The 17,693-nt window shown below is 46.3% G+C and overlaps 1 protein-coding gene across 1 annotated transcript in view; it reads right to left on the reverse strand.

Annotated features, from left to right (window-relative positions):
- The window catches only part of KREMEN2 (kringle containing transmembrane protein 2), a 35,261-nt gene that overhangs the window by 17,290 nt on the left and 278 nt on the right, over window positions 1-17,693 (reverse strand). Inside the window, exons 2-4 of the mRNA XM_063301067.1 lie at window positions 16,795-17,397; window positions 3,781-4,047; window positions 2,030-2,154 (exon numbers count right to left, since the gene is read on the reverse strand). Coding sequence (XP_063157137.1) covers window positions 2,030-2,154; window positions 3,781-4,047; window positions 16,795-16,861 — 459 coding nt within the window. The 5' untranslated portion in view covers window positions 16,862-17,397. The remainder of the gene's footprint in view (window positions 1-2,029; window positions 2,155-3,780; window positions 4,048-16,794; window positions 17,398-17,693) is intronic.

Below are 17,693 nucleotides of genomic sequence, written 5' to 3' on the forward strand. Positions count from 1 at the left end.
TTGTCTTGAAGGAAATTCAAGACTTCCTGTGATATACTCATAGACTGAATTCACTAAGCCATGCTTGATTTAACCATGGTTTACTGAATAAGCCACAATTGATTGGGTTCACCCAACATGCTAAGCCATAAATCATGGTTTATAGACCATAATGACTGTATTTGCATGATAAACTGTGAGCCAGTTGCCCACTCATGGGCCAGAAGAAATGGTTTACTTTCTATGGAGCAATTATGCAGAGTAATACCAGCAGATTTATATTCCCATAAAATAAAAGGGCCGGAGAGTACAGAAGATTATTATTCTTGTTCTTATGATTATCATCAATAACTTAGCATCAGAGAAAGACCCAAAAACGCTTGCAAGAGCCCTAGGTTCTTGCTTCTTCCAATGAGAAAGCTTAAACAGGTGCCATAACCAAGCAACCAAACTGAATAACGCTTTCCCAGGTATTAAAAAACAGACCGATCTTAAAATTCAGTATCTCCAGAACAGAAGCATAACCATGAGGGCAGCCGTCCGAACCAAGTGTGACAAATGGGTAACAACTGTGCATTTGTTGCGCTAATAAAAATGGATAGCCTGGAACGACAAAACAAATGCTGTTTGATGGCTGAGCTCCATTTCACGGGGTGCCAAGAATTGGGCTGATGGGATGAAAATAGAGAAGGGGGATGATATGTGTCTACTCTGCTCCCATCAGTTGTCAGAGAAGGCAGAGAAGGATGCAAGACCAATCCAAAAAAGGGGAAAAAGTGGATCAGTGAAGGCACATGCCCAGAGCGAGTGAAGAAAATCAGGGTTCACACCTTCTGTGCAAACTAACTCTGCCTCCCCAGAGAGGGTTCTCTTCACTCCAAGGCCATCATTTTGCCATTCTGATCTGCTGTTTGGATGTTGTACCTTGAATTACAAATGAAGGGTGAAGGACTGGTTGGCTTCCAAAGCGCTGATGGGATGCCGTGATCGGCAAACAAATCAACTGGGGGAGCTTTTTATGGTATGGAGATATGCACGGTTGCCCATCAAATCAAGCAGCAGCTGCTCAGACCCAGTAGCTAAGATCAGCTCAGAAAAGTTGGCAACTCAACAGTCTGTATATCAATATTAAATAGATATTTCTTCATTAAAAACCATGGGTTGGTTGCCAGCTGAACCACTATAGCTGCTTTGGCGGTATTTGCTGAAATGTGAGATATGAGCTGTCTTGGCTACCCATTAATAGACAGCAGGAATTGTCATGGCCGTTCTTCATGGGGACTCTTGTTTAAAATGGGGCGCTAAGAGTACAAGTGAGAAAGAGGTTGAAACCACAAATGGAGCTGCTCTACCAGACATTTCTATTCAGGCAACTACAGCTTCTTGGTCCCCAAACAGAGAAACAGCCACTAACCCCAGCTGCATTTCAAATTTCTTTATTCATCATGATGGTGTATGCAGAGCCCCCTAATGTTCTCCTGTCCAACACTGGCTAAATTTGCTTGAATACACCCTTAAATATATCAGTCTTGAAGGTCTTTCTATGAAGAAACAGAGGGTGCTTCCTTTAAATCAGGCTTCTCAAGCTTTACAGTCCCAAGTCAGGTGGGGGAAGACATATATAAAGCCACTGAGAAAATGTCAGGATTCTGTGTTTAACTTAAAAACATGTGTTGCTCCACACATCTCCAGGGTGGCAGATAGCAAGAATTAATCCTTCCCAGTGGTGCTTTTTTCCTAGGCTGGGGAGGAGGAGGAGAACAGGACGTGGAATGGGCAGACTCACTCCCTGGTTTTATTTATTCTTTTATACTAATCCAAGGGCTCTCTTCTCAATCAGTGCCATCTACTTGTATCTGGACTGCAGTTCCTACAATTCTCGACTTCTGAGTCCAGCCCAGAATTTCTAGCCAGCCTGTTATCTGGGAATTCTGGGAAACGTAATCCTACCACACCTGGGCAGCACCAGGTTGGGAGGGCTGTTTGAAGCTACGCCTTCAGTGTCCTGTGCAGGCCTCCTGAGCTGCGTTTAGCAGAGAGACGGCCGTACCTTGTAGCCCCGCTTGCGACAGAAACTGAGGCAAACTTGCACTGTGAGCTTGGTGGAGGTGCCGCTGCTCCCACTTAGTGCTGGGGGAGTACCAGAGTCCAGGAAGCAACCAACATATCCAGGCACTGAAAGAAACAATGAAGGATTCCACTTACATGGCTGTCCATATCTAAGCCAGGTCCATGGGCAGAAATGTGGAATATTTGTGCAGGAAGGCACCACAACTGCAAGACTTTACAGGTAGTCCTTGCTTACCGAGCACAATTGGGACTAGTAACTCTGTCACTAAGCGCTACAATTGCTAAGTGGAAAATCACGTGACTGCGTTGGACTTACGATGTCACTTCCGCTTCTGTTGTTAAGCAAATCACCATGGTCATTAAGCGAGACATCACGTGACCATGACTTGCGATTTCAGTATTCTCCATTAATTCAAAGCCGGTTGTGAAGCTCACAAATGGCGATCACATGACACTGCAATGGCCATAAATGCGAGGATTGGTTGCAAAGCTGCTTTTTTCCCCCCAACCATCGTAACTTTGAACGGTCGCTAAACAAGGCAGTTGGTAAGCAACGACTACCTGATATACACCAAATGATTCAAAACAGCCAGTGATCTGGCTTAAGCTGAAAGGGTGCACCAGTTTTAACTATTTACTTGATCACTGGATAGTATATGATCTGCACATATGTAATAATATCTTAGCAACCAATTTCTCTTCTCAGTCTGTCCATATTAAAGCATTAAACTGCTACTTGCAAGTTTTAAGGCCAGTCACAAAAGCTAAGAGTCTGCAAACACTTTTAGTCCACAAGTTGGGAGCAAAGCAGGAGAAAGGCCATTCACTGATGGCTATGAGCTCTTTTTTTTTTTTGCTAGTCTTGATTTATAAGATCTAAGAGAGAGACAGAATTTGACAAGATGCCTTTTAATGATTTCAGACATATACTTTACCATACTGTTTTTAGTGAAAGGCATCAGGCAGCTGTCTCAGAATTGGTGCTCTTCAGATATGTTGAATTTAATGCCAACCTTTGCCTTACAGTTTCTCTGAAGTGTTCTTCCCCTGTAAGAGTATTTATGTTTTTCTGTCTTTTTCTCAGGACAGAAAATTTCATTCAAATTTCTCTTCTTGACGTTTTGGGCTTACTTTCTCGTTGGAGCTGGCAAGGGTGCTTCAGCTGTATTGTTGTCCATTATAATTCTTTCTTTCACTTCAAAATTGCCCTGGCTGCCCAAACTTCAAAATCTGAAAAAGGCAAGTAGGAGGGACCCCCTCTGGAGGACGACCACTGGGATTTGACTGAAGCAAAGACCAAGACTGGACTTTCACACGTACCTCTTGGCTGTCCCATAATAAAGAAAGGCAGACCCACAACACTCCACCCACGAGAATTTCACTAAAACATTCTTCTCCTTTGAAATAAATTTCAAAGCAAGCAACCTTTCGTCTCAGCTGGCGATCGATCAGTATAAACTACTAAGGACCTGCTTGTCAATTTGAAGGAGAATGGTAGGACAACAGCATCAGAGAACTACACAGCATGGCACTTTCATAATTTCCATCCACTCTGGCCTTTATAGGACACCAATTTGGGAAAAGACTCAAAGCCAAACCAGCAAGCAATTGAGAAAAGGGAGTTCAACTGTCTGAGAAGGTCTGGCGATTATTAATTTTCCTACAGAGTGGACCAAACTTTTTCACCCAACTCTGGCTGATCCCCCGCTCGATGCAAGCTTCAGCACTCACTGTGGCAGGTTGAGATGTCACAATATTTCCAGTAGATCCCTTCCTCATTCTCTGAGATGTAGCACCAGGGCTGGACATCACCGTCTGGGTTTCGGCAGTAATTGTGACTGCCCAGCCCCCACTCGCCATTGGGGTACTTGGCCGTGTTGTAGGCATGCTCTCGGGTCTGGTTCCAGTAGAGACAGGGTCGCCCAGCAGTTCCAGGCGCAGTTCTGTTCTGCAGTCCCCGATAATCAGCTCCATTCACCATAAAACATTCAGACAATTCTGGGACAATCAGAGGGAAAGAGAGATGACAGGGGGCATGTTTCTCCATATTTTCTCCTGCTTATTTTAATTTTCTAAATGGGGGGAGAAGTTGTTAATCTGCACTTCCTCCCCCCTCACAGAAGAACAAACATATAAAAAGTAAGGGCGGGTTTGAGACAAGATCAACTCTTGATGATTACATGGATGTTTCTTCAACTTCTCACTCCCAACTCTTGGCAAGGTCAACCAAGCAATGCCTTCACTTCACATCTGAACCATGTTTAATTGCTGCTTTATGACCAAACCAAGTGTTCGGTCATTTCTAACCCAAGTTACATCTCTGATCAACATTTCCCCTTTCCCTTCTGTCTCCTGACAACCACAGCAATTCTCTCTCACAGGACTCTGTTCTATGCATCTGATAAACTGGACTGCGATGCACAAAAGCTGAAGTTGTCAGTCTTTGAAGTGGCATAAGAGTCTGTTTTGATTTTGCTGCAGAAGAGTAACACAGCTATCCCTCGGGTAGCTGCTACAAACAAACAAATTTGTCCTCGCAACAACCCAGAGAGCTTGGTTAAACTGAGTAACCAGCCCAAGGTCATCCAAGGAAGTTATGGTAGCCTGCCAGGAAAACAATGCACAGTTCCTCATGGCCGAAGAACTTGTCGCCCTCCTGGTGTTGCTGAAACTCTAACTCCCAGCATCCTTTACCATTGGCTATATCTGCTGGGACTGCTGGGAGTTACAGTTCAGCAACATCTAGAAGGCCACCACTTCCTTATCTCATTGTAAGATGTTTTAGCTGCCAAATGTGTTTAAAAGTGGGACAAAGACACACATGCACACACACACATTCTCTGTAATTCTTACAATAACATTATTATCCCCACACTGAAAATAAGGGGCTTGCAATTTAAAAGAGCTAAGGCTCCTATATTGCTGAATTTTTACTTGGTCAGAGATTAGTGGCCATGTTCATAGAACAAGCTTAAGTCAGTCAGTTAAAACCTAGCAAAAACTTACTTTTAAAACTTACTAAGCTTGGTTATTTTTAACCTCAATCAGTTTTTTGAGTTGGTGTGCTGGGTGATTGCAGCTTATTTGGTAAATGCAGGGTTTCTCAACCTTGGCAACTTTAAGATATGTGGACTTCAACTTCCAGAATTCCCCAGCCAGCTTTAGCCACCGTCTCCTTTAGTGATCGTTCACAGTTACAACGGTGATGAAAAAGTAATTTTATGACCATTCCTCGCATTTAGGACCTCACAGGTCTGTAAAGCAAAGGAAAGCTGAAGTAAGATCATAAGCACAGTCATGGTTTCATTTAGCAACCACTTCGCTTAACAACCTAGTTGCCAATCCCAATTGTGGTCACTAAACGAGGATTACCTGTACTTGATTCAAATATTTGATCAAGCATAAATTATGCAGGATGGCTCTGACATCCTATATAGTCGTGACTTCTAGTGCTTCATTTCCAGATGAAGAGATTCCAAGTTTTCAAAAGACCTTAGAGCTAATCTCTCAATCCTAGAGGAGTGCTAATGGGTGAGGACAGCCCTTGATTTTTTATTGGTGAAGGAAGCACCGTCTGTTTCTTCATAGAAAGAGCTTCAGTTAACATGAGATATAATTTTGAGACAGAAAATTGGAAAGATATTCCCGCTCCTATTTTACTCATAATTTGGGGAATTAGCTTTGGCCAGAAAGTTGAAGGCAATCACAAGACTGGAGATCTACAGTAGGAGAAGATCTCAACTTCTGGGAGTTCATAGGAGACCTCCAGAGGTCCCTTCTTTCCTTCCCCCTCCCAGTCCTGAAATGTGGAGCTGGAGAAACATCAGAGCAAGCATGACAAAACAGGCTTGGAAGAAGAGGGACTCCTCTCAAGGCTGCCTCCAGGGTGGGGGCCAAAAAGAGATTAGAGATGCTAAATGTGTAATCAGTTAAAGCATGCAAGGGCTTTGAAGATTCAAAGAGAATTGGTGGAGGGTGTCCCATGAGATTTGGCTGGAGGCAAGAGAAACACAGGAGACCCTTTTAGATCTCATACTTGGGGAGAGGAGGGAATGGAGGAAGATCAAAGAGTTCAAAGACACATTTAATCGGCCATGCCAAGACAGTCAAGTGCAGGCAGAACACAAAGAAAGAGTTATGGGGGCAATGAGATGGGCAGGACTTCTGCTAAATCTCTGACCTCTACCAGGGTCAAAAATTAGTCTTTCTAAACCAAGGATGTGCAACATTTTTGGAGGGGGGGATAAGGGTCACATTTGGCCTTTGAATAGAGCAGTGTTTCTCAACCATGGCAACTTGAAGATGTGTGGACTTCATCTCCCAGAATTCTCCAGCCAGCATGCTGGCTGGAGAATTCTGGGAGTTGAAGTCCACACATCTTCAAGCTGCCAAGGTTGAGAAATACTGGAGTAGAGCGTCAGGTTGGTATATATTCCCCAAAGGTGGCAGGGACAAGATAAGGAACTGGGCAAAGCCAAGACAGCATTAAATTCAATTAGACTGAAATGGAATAGATTTATTTACATGCAGTTAATAGGATTCTCCCTAGGTAGTTAATTTTCCTGTTCAGGCTTATCAATTGCCTTTATTTGTTGATTTGTTTCATCTCCATTCTATTCTTCCTAAACAGGTTTAGGGTGGTTTACCTCAAAACCTAATTAAATTTATTAAAACAATAAATAGAATACACACAACCTAGAACTCACCTTAAAGCATTTAAAACTATTAATTTATTAAGAATTAGAAATAAGAGAGGGGCTCCCAGTATTTCAACCAAGGCTTTTAGGGGCCACGGGTGCTCGTACGGTTCCTGACTAAGCATCTCGCCCCACTGTAGAGAGACAGAGAGCCATCCAGTTGCATCTGCAGAACTGGGACTTAATTGCCCCAGAAAACCCATTTTTACAGGCGCAATAACAATAAAGTATATGCAAAGTGTTTTCTCCTCACATCACAAACTCTAATCCCAGGAGAGAGTCTGGTCTCTCTAGGCAGCTGATTGAAGTGGTAGAAATGTAGAAGTGATGGAAGGAATGCACCACATCAGGTTACCAGTTAGAATGTCCTTTCTAAATGTTGCTGCATATAAACAAAACACACGATACCTACACTCTATTTCACCCAAGCAAAAACTGACATAGGAAAAAAGTTCTAGCCCACCCCAGTCCTGGCTTTGCTTGTATTCTCTTTCCTCGTAATATAAGCACATTCATCACTGTATTCGTTTGTGTCTAAAATAGCATTTCTCAACCTCGGTAACTTTAAGATAGGTGGACTTCAACTCCCAGTATTCCCCGGCCAGCACAGCAGAAGTATATACAGGTAGTCCTTGACTTACAACCACAATCGGGATGGGAACATCTGTCGCTAAGCAAGGCAGTTGTTAAATGAGTCAAGCCCAATTTTACGACCTTTTTGCCATGGTTGTTAAGTGAATCACTGTGTTCATTAAGCAAATCCAGCTTCCGCCATTGACTTTGCTTGTTGGAAGCCAGCTGGGAAGGTTGCAAATGGGGATCACATGATCCCGGAACGCTGCAACCATTGTAAATACATGCCAGTTGCCAAGAGCCTGAATTTTGATCATGTGACTGCAGGGATGTTGCGACGGTCATAAGTGCAAGGACCGGTCGTAAGTCACTCTTTTCAGCACTGTGGTAACTTTGAACAGTCGCTATACAAATGGTTGTAAGTTGAGGACTACTTGTACTTTGTTCAAATTTTAGAATCCTGCCACTTATTTCCATTACAGCTGTAGGCAAAGAAGGTAGAGTTCTGGATCTGAAGGGATGTCTGTGAGAAAAGACCAAGCCCAGAGGCCCATGCCATTTTGAAGATCCCATGGCATCTACCTGCCCAGGAAGGGGAACAAAGGCAGAATGTCGGCATACAGTAGCATGTCAAGGAAGCAAAAGGATCATAACCAGCCATGAGGGTGATTTGTATAATCATGTATATCTGCTGAAAAGTTAGGAACAAAAACATGCATAGAAATATGGCTATGCTAATTGGCACTGTGTGAAGTAAGTTGCAGAAATGGCAGAATGACATTTTTCTTGCAGAATCCAATCTGGCTTCTATTTCTTCCCCCTTTTTTTATTCTGGAGTAATGACACGGATTCAGCAAGGGTTCCTTCAGTCTACATCAGCTTTCTCAACCTTTTGACCCTGGAGGAACCCTTGAAATATTTTTCAGGCCTCGGGGAACCCCTGCACATTCAGGCCAGAAGTTACAAAATTATTATATTCGTCTCATGAGTAGGCCTGTATATGTGCATTAACAGTGTTCTTAAGCTAACAATAAAGAATGAAGCTTACCTCTTTAATGTGAAGTTGCCCGAATTCGAAATAATTTTTTAAATAAATTGTGATGTCCCAGGGAACCCCTGGTGACCTCTCGTGGAATCCTAGGGTTCCATGGAATCCTGGTTGAGAAACCCTGGCTAAATAATGCCGAATACCAGGTGGTAGAACTCTGCATTCAGCAAGGGTGGACAGAGGAGGGAGAGAAGCTGTGTTCTGGGCTGGCAAAGAGATCAGACATGCAGCGGCTGCCCCGCCCCCTGAACTTGGGAGTCCTGGCCCCTAGCCTGCCTTGTTTTATCCCCGACATAGTAACATCCTTCCACAGCTGGGAATAACCCATGAGTTGTGCTTCTCTTCACTTGCCTCCTGCCACCCACCCACCCACGCAAACCTCTGCTGGTGTAACCAGATGCCTTTCCAACCTAGCAGACATGAGCCCCAGGGGGACAGGCCCCACCTGTTGTTGGGGATGGAAATAGCTGAGAACATAATAAACAGGTGGCTGATATAAAGCAAAAGGGATAGACCAGGAAGGGGAGGGAGCAAAGTGAGCTCTTCATGGGAGGACGTGGAAGCCCACAGAGGCTGGAGACTGGATGTCTAGCAGGTGGTGCGTGTTGGCAGCTGGTCCTTTAGAAGCTGCTTAGGGCCAGTGGAGTGCTATCTGGGGGGCATGAATGTGAGATGGCCCTGGGGAAGTGAAGGGGGGGAATAAAAATCAGGGGTGAGGCATTAGACAAATGGTACAGAGGAGGCCTTGGTGTTACCGCACTGTTGAATTGCTGAAGAAATGTGACATGAATGCAATGGAACGCATACAGGCGGAGTTGGCGGGGCAGGGGGCTCATAGCTCTGTTTCAACAAACGTGGGATTAGCTATTTTGGTACCATTGTGGAAAGCTTCCTCCTGCTGGGGTTGCAGCTGTCAAAAGGCCAGCAGGCTGTGGAGAAAGGACAGGGAATAGGACAGTCAAGAATGCCAAACATCTCTGTAATGCCTTTCTTTAAAAAAAAAAAATCAAGGGTATATTCACACCTTTATCCTGTATCTCTGTGGCTTGTATGTGTGTTCCGGATACTCTGGAGATCCTTGGATATTTACCAGGGGCCTTTAGTGAGAATAGCAGTCATATTAGATCAGCTGCTCTGGAAGACAGCTGCTCCACCCCCACAGATCTTCCCCTTCCCCACCGTGCAGCCCCAGGGAGGAACTGGGGTGTTTTGGGGCCAAGCCAGACTGAACAGGGCCATCATTCACATGTTCACACAGTTCACACAGAAGCAGTCAAGCATAAAGGGAGCATGTTAGAGAAGCACTGGACTTTCTGAATGCTCTGGACTTTCTTCAGCTTATCACCCACAGTTTCTCTAGCCACTGCTTTCTCTTTTCAGTTCAGACGTAGCCAAAATGAGCTGAAAAATGGAAGGGAGAAACATTGTGATGGACTGAAGAGGTAGCAAGGCCCAGAAATCTGGAAGGGCTTGATACTCCTCTTTTTCAGTACTATTTCTATGGTTAAGTAAAACTATCCACACTCCCTCCTCCTCATTTTACGTGTGAGTGGACAAAATTGTGAAAGGGAATCTGGATTTATTGCTACTGCCATGTCCAGTTTGGCCTTCAGAGTCCCTGGTCAACAATGATGCTTTGAAACCAACCCCTGGGACGGCCGTCCTGATTCACTCAAGGGAACTATGGCAGGCAACACACATCGAGCCTTCCCAGCGGACCAGCCTCAGCTTGCGGGAAATTTGGAAACAATTTGTGTGCTGAGAAGTCTGAGAGAGCAAAAAATGAAATGCAAACAAAGGTGAATGGAAGGGCCTCCCTGCAGCAGATGCTCCAACAAATTTGAAAACTAAAAGGCTGAGATGAGAGATGGCTGAGGTGTTAAGGAAAGAATAAGGGTATGAAGGGAAGAGAAGAAATGGGGGAAACCTTACATGACCAGAGATGTTCCTTGTCAATATTCTAGCAAGCCATTTATAACTCTTTCAGGATATTCCACCTCTTTCCTTTTTATACCTGATTTTCCATCTCCCCACCTCCCAAAATATCAGCATAAATTGGGCTGTTTGGAGAAAGAAGCCCCCCTCTTGGCTTTTGTTGCTGTAACTTTGTGGTATGTGTTTACAAATCTATGTATGTATGTATATCTCTGTTCAATCATGTCCGATTCTCAGAGACTGCCTGGACAAGTCCCTGCAGTTTTCTTGGGAAGGTTTTTCGGAAGTGGTTTGCCATTGCTTCCTTCCTAGGGCTGAGAGAAAGTGACTGGCCCAAGGTCACCCACCTGGCTTTGTGCCTAAGGGAGGGGACTAGAACTCATGATCTCCCAGCTTCTAGCCTGATGCCTTAAGCACTACACCAAACTGGCATTTAACTATGAATATATTCAGATATTTACACACACACACACACACGCTCACAAACAGCATCTGTCAAAATGAGCTGCAGTTCAAAATTTGCCACAATGCCGCTACTGATAAATCAGTGCTACTATGTCTCTGTTGACATCAGGGATCTTTGTTGCATAGCTTTGAAACCATTACCAGGGGATCCATAAAAGTACAGAGGAGGTAGAAAGGGGGATGTATGGGATTTCTAGCACATGCCATTTACATGCATGTAATTGGCAGCTTATAATGTCTGGACTGCTAAACCCCAGGCAGCCATAAAGTGAAGATCACTTTTAAGCAATTGCTTAACTGCTCATATTTTTCACAAAACAGATGCCCTCTTTACTTGCAGCCAATATAATGCAGCGCGAATGCAAAATCATTTACTGTTGCAAATTAAATGAATACACCAGGCAGCAGCCTTCCTTAACCTAATGCTCTCCAGCAGTGTTAGACGATAACTCCCATCATCCTGTCCTATTTGGGGAGAGAGAGAACGAGAGAGAGAGTGCACATTTTGGGGGGGAAAAAGACAAACTAAGGTGAAAAACTAAAGAAAAACATGACTGTGTAAACAGGGAATGTACAAGCACCATAGAGTTCAGTTAAAACATTCAACCCTTTAAAAAGGCTGCCAAAAAGAGAACTGAGAAGCAGAGGAGAGTCCCCAGATTTGGAAAGCAGGTCCTTTGAAGGAAAAAAGTAAGAGCTAAGCATATTTAACCCTAAGAAGAGAAGGTGAAGCAAAAGCGAGACCATGGTCTTAAACACCTGAAGGGTTGTCACATAAAAAGTAGAGCCAAATTCCTGCCTGTAGTTCCGAGAGCTGGACTGGAAGCCATGGGTAGAAAAGATAAGGAAGATGTAAGGAAACGTCTGATTCTGGCTAACTTCTTGGAAGTCACTTCCTCATGATCCTGAGCTATTCCGCAGTGAAACCTATTGCCTGGGAACCCTGGGGTTTTCTTCTGCTGGAGGGCTCGGAGCAGCTGTTGTCTGGGGCTGATGAGAGTCATAGTACCATACATCTGGAGGGCACCAGGTTGAGAAGCTGCTGCGTTCAGCACTAACGTTCCTTCCAGCTTTAGCATCCTATTATTTTACCCCTTTCAACATTTCGCAGATGGGCCCAGAAACCTGCCAGCTCTCAGCTATATTGCTCACCAAATGACCTTGTGCCTAATTACTGTCTCTCGGTCCTGCCAGAACTAAGGTAAGGAAAAAACAGGAGGATGGGGGTGGGAGTGGGGGGGGGAGAGAATCAGATATGCTGCCTTGAACTTCTCTGAGAAAAGGTGGGATAGAAACAAACAGAACTCGGTTCTCCTACCAGGAACTGATACTTGAACACATCTGTTACACATTGCTGAATTTTCTATCCTGCCTGGTCTTCATTTAGTTTGCAATAGTCTGTCCTCCCCTGATTTAAACAGAGTACACGTTTTTTCGGTTGAAGAGTTCCCCGGAAAACTGAATTCAGAGTAGGCCTTCCCAGCCACCGTATTTGCAGTGGCGGGCGCTGCATGTCCTCTTGTGTTCGTGATGTGGAAACACAGACATGCAACCCCTTGCTGAGATTCCCATTTCAACCTGCAATCATTTTATTATTTTATTTTGACAGCTCAACCCACTGCATGCATCGGAAGGCCGGCTGCAGTTCTTGGCGTCAGAATAATGGGTTTTACAAGTATAGGAACATCCCTAGTTCCCTTGTGAGAAACTGAAAGGCGTGTGCTTTTGGTATAAGCCCTTTGGCATAAGTCTTTTGGCAGGAGTTCTTTCTCATAAGTTATAAATCCTGGCTTAGCCAAAATCCACACAGCGGCATAATGAAGAGAGTGGGTATTCCTATGGCAAGATGTGACAATGCCACTAGTTCAGATAACTCTTGAATTTTGGAACACGGATTATGTATTAAGATCATGCCTCTGCGTTCTACACTCTCAGCTACTCCTCATTCCACAGAACTGGAAAATTGCCTTACTGTTTTCCTTTGTACTCCTCTTTCTGAGTCTCATCTTTGAACAGGTTTCCAAAACGTCTGAAGTTCAGCAGGTAATTAGTACCGCTATTTTTTCGGGCCCAGTGGGAGTTGCTGAGGCATTATTAAAGAAGATACCTGGGAGATTAAAAAATCAAAATAGGGCCGTTCTGAAAATTGTCTGGAACGAAAGGAAATGAACAGGTCTAACTGCCTCTGTGACTACAGTGCCGACTTAAAGAGCCCAATGCATTAAAACTGGCTTTTTCTGTTCTCGTTGTTCAGAACACAAGAAAACAGAAAGAAGCTACTTTAAAAGAGACTAACTGGCATTTCCTGTTACAAAAGAAATAAGAAGAAGTTTTATAATTGATTCTGGCAAAAGAACAAAGAGAGAAAATGCAGTGTTTCATGATCTGCAGCCATCAGGATTGTCAACACTTATTCCTCCACCTCTGCTAACTGCACCAAAGGGCAGAAGTTCCACAGGTGAATCTTTCACGATCCACTGCAGCTTCAGTGCAGGCATCGTACTTCATCTGCTGAACTGCTGTTTCGCCCCGAACATGTCAGTGTAAGAGAGCACAAACAGCAGAGGAGGAGGGAGGTTTCATGAAAAGTAGGAGCATGTGGTAGCTAAAGCCTTCCTTCTCCAGCAGGTAAGTTCTGGGTGAATTAAATGTGGCCAAGAAAAAACACTCATTTATCCATATTACTCCTAACCCCACCCTTTCTCCAAGAACAATCTGAATGGTCCTTCTTTACTCCCCACTTTTTTTATTCTAACAACAATCCTGTGTAACAGGTTAAGAGAAGCTTAAAAGCAAAAAATAAATGAATGTTCCCAGGTCATTTAGCGGCTGTGCTCCATGTTTAATCAGGTCAATTAAAAAGCTAGTGGTTGCATTCACACAAAATGCTAAACTTGACCGTGACTAATGGGTAGAGAAATACTGATGGGGGGGGGAGGCAAAATAAGAGTGGGTTGGTGGGGAGGGCCAAAACAGCAGTGGATTGAGCCAAAAACAAACAGTGGGTGGAACCAGTGAGTGGAGTTTGCAAAACTGGAAGACTGAATCTCACTTTCTCTGTCACCCCATTCTTTCCATTGCTGTTCTGATTTTGGCATCTCTCTTTGGCTGCATCTGTGCTTAGACACACATTCCCCTACATCTAACCACTGTGAAAGAGGCCCAAAATGGGAAGAGGAAAAATGGAGGAAGAGTTGTTCGTCTTCCCTGATGATCCTTCCCTTCCTGTTGTTGGGGATGGAGAGTGCGAACAACAATTTTAGAAGCCCGATGTAATGGTATGTGAGAAAGACCTTGGGAGATTGGGTGAAGACATGCTGCCTAGGGAACGGTCAGATAAGAGAGGGCATGGCCCACAGCTGCAAAATGGGTGGAGAAAGAGGCTCAGAAGGGACCCTCCCTAACTTATTATGTTGTAAAAAGAGACAGTGGGAGATTTGTACTTTCAGACTTGCAAGATTCTGTTGTAAGGCTACATTAAGTAGAATTAGCCCATCTGGCCATGTTTCCTGTCTGGTCTACCTGGTAAGGCTGACACCCTATTCCATGCCTCTCTGAATAAGAGCACCCACCAGGCATACCTGCACATGGATCAACCGTACTGTGAAAAAGTTTCCACACACTTGTCCATGAAAGTGATATGGAACAAAGGGTCCCCTAACAGAGCAAACAGAGAGGTAGGATGACTTCAGGAAAGTATTACATTAAAGGCACTGAAGGACAGCCAGGATTTGTTTGGGGAGGGGGGCAAGGGGGAGAATATTGGCAACTTTAGCAACTGTCTGATCTCAAGGATTAACATCCAACTCCATGATATAAGTCCTTCCCTGGCTGGGAAAGTAGCCAGGCATCTTTCCCTCTCCCTGGGAGATACAATAAAAGGAGATGGGGAATCTGAATTTCTTCTTCCTGCATACCTGGACAGCATTTGTTATTTGGTCTTCAGCCCAGAACGTATCTACATTGGCTGGGCGGTGAATATATGAAGCTGTCTCACTTGGAGATCAACTGGTCCTCTGAGCCCAGGGTAGCCTGCTCTGCCAGAGAGCCATCTCCAGAGGATAAAACAGAGATGCCTCCCTTTGCTGGCTACAGTTTGGATTCTTTCGAGCAAGAGATTCCAGGATTGGATCCACACCCTAGCACACCAAGCAGGTACTTTAGCACACTACCACGATCCCTTCCCAAAAAGATGTCCACTCTGGAATATGTGCAGGAAACACTCCAAGAGGAAGAAGCACCTCTGTATATTGCAAAATGTACTGGCACACTCAGGAGGAATTACAATCCTGGCCAGTTCCTTTCAACCCTGAAAGTCGGGTTTCTCAGTCAAATGGCACAGCAGTAGTGACAGTGATACACAACACTAGACCTCTGCCTCCCGTTTAATTAATTTAATTAATCAACAACAGGTCTGGAACTCTCTACAATTCCCTGCATCCAATTCCAGCTTTCCCCCATCTGGTGTTTTTCCTGAGGGGTTGGACTACAATGCCCATCATCCCAAGCCAGCATGCCTATTGCATGAGGCAGCCCTGACTTAAACCTAAGGACTTGGAGCTGTTTTACCAGGGCTGCGCTTCCATTCGTCCTTGACTGCCTCTAGTTTTCCCCACTTATAACCCCTTTGGGGCAGTGTCCTGTCTCCATACTCTTCGTACAGTGCTGAAAACAACAGGCTGACAACAAGTCTCAGTTGGATCCATCAAGATCACAAACTCCCCAGTTTCTCCTTGCCGAAGAAGTCCTAAAACCCCCCATGTACACCTAGTCAGTAAAACAAGCGATTCCCATGGCATCCCATACACTCAGCCCCTTAAACCTTGCCATGGCTCATTTAACCATCTTTGCAAATAGCTGAAAGAGGGGCTAGTTAGTCTGAGGAGGAGCTGCGAAAGACCCTCCCAGAAGCAGCCAGCATCACGGGGGTGTCTCTGGGGGGTGGGTGAGGCTCCCCCACTCCAGTCCTGCCATCAGAGTCTTTTTCCTCAGTGATAGCCCGGCCCAGCCCAGCCCTGTCCAGCAGTTTCTGATGCTTGGGATTCCCTTCTGACAGGTATCCTAGACTCTGGCCAAGCACATCTGGAGGGGCAGAGGATGCTTTGGCCCAGAAGGCCTGGCTGAAACTGAATTGGGGGGGGGATCCCTGCCAGGGATGCTCTCCCCTCACCCCACCCCACCCCACTGCCGGAGCTGCAATTCATGGTCCAGCAGCTGCCTGGTCTGCCAGGACGAGGGAGAAATTGGCAGTCGGGCAGGACAGGTGGCCCAGACGGGGTGCTTCTGAGGCCGGGGGCTCCTCGGGCCAAGCAGAGGCACAGAGTGAGGGAGGAAGGAGGGTCCTCCCAGGCCAAAGGTGGAGGAAAAGCCTGCTGGCCCCATTGGAGCACTTTCCTCCTCCTCATGCCTGGGGCTGTGGCTGGGCTGCAACCTGCCGCTTTCTCCATCTCGACAACCCTGGATGGCTCACACCCTCATGACGCCTTCACAGCTACATAGGGAATGGCTAGATGCCGTGTTCGCACAACATGCTTAACTCGGTTCCAGAATGGCTTCTACCATATACCGAACTTAGCCCAGCGAGGTTCCCACAACCCTGGAAGCCACAAACAGACAAAGCAAGCTCAGAAATAAACCAGCTGGGCACCTTGTACAAATGCAGCTGATAGGTCTTTAATTGATACGGTGATGCATGTTGTGTGAACGCTGCCTACACGTGAGGCAGAAGGCGTGTTTGCTCTGCACTCCAGCAAGCCTGGTACTCAACCTTGTGAACTATGACTCCCACGATGTTGGTAGGGGGTGCTGGAACTGTGGTCCAATGCATACAGAGGATCCACATAGGTGATGGCCACTGTAGCCGGGGTTTGGGCATTGTAGTCCAAATTGCCTGGAGAACACTGGTTCGGGAAAGCCAAGACTGCCAAGCCAGGAGATCTGCTCCCCGTCCCTGGAGAACACAGACTCTTGGGGTCTCTTTCTCCCCCCCATTCCAGCCCCCTCCCCTTCTCCCCCCAGCTCACTCACCTGCTCTCTGCAGAGTCCACGACCCTTGAAGGAGCACCAGCAGGAAACCTACGACTCCCCAGGGCATCTCTGGACAGTGTCACCCCTGCTCTGGGCACCAAGGCTGCCCCACAGCTGGAGGGTGTGGGAACCGCCAGGATCCCGACTGGCAAGGAGAGCTGCAACTGTCTCTGAGCTGTCACGGTGCTGGCCAGGAGCCAAGCGATCAAGTGGGTCAGCTGGCTCAGTGGGTAATGCCCCTGCTTGCCACGGCCCAGGAGACTTGCTTCCGCTGCTGTCCAGGATGGTTCGGTCGTCGGAACTATGCTCCTTCTCCGGGTTTCCAAGGGGTAGCGCAGCGCAGGCCGTCCTCTCCCGGTTTGAAAGAGCGGGAGTCGACACGCATCTGGAGAGTCTCCTCGGGAGTCAGGAGCCTAATGGGTGCCTAATGGGTGCCTCTAACTCAGCCACGGGGTGCGCTCGCCGATCCCGGGGGCGCTTGGGATCTCTCTGGGTCGGAGATCATCCTGGCGGCAGGACTGAGGACGCGCCTCGGAAACGGGATTGCGCCTCGCCCTTCTCGGCTTCGCTCCCAAGCTTCAGATCTCGAATCGGCTGGATCTCCTGCCAGAAGCGGGATGCTTAGGGATCGTTCCCCCTCTCTGTCTCTCCTCCTCCCTTCCCCGCCTCTCTTGGCTTCCGACCAATCCCTTCTGCTCCCCTGTCGCTCCTGGAGTGAATCCGGATACTTCCGGATCCCCGCTCTTTCGAGGGGTTGGCGGTCAAGCCCCGTCCCCGCCAGGTGTCATCCCCAGGTGGGTGCCTTCTACCCCGCAGGGTATCTCGCTCGGCGCCTGCTGTACGGTGGCTTCCAGGGGAATCCTCCCGGCCGCCGCCGCCTGCCGCCTCCGGAGCCGATC

This window comes from Candoia aspera, chromosome 4 (assembly GCF_035149785.1).
Source record: "Candoia aspera isolate rCanAsp1 chromosome 4, rCanAsp1.hap2, whole genome shotgun sequence".
Lineage (NCBI taxonomy): Eukaryota > Metazoa > Chordata > Lepidosauria > Squamata > Boidae > Candoia > Candoia aspera.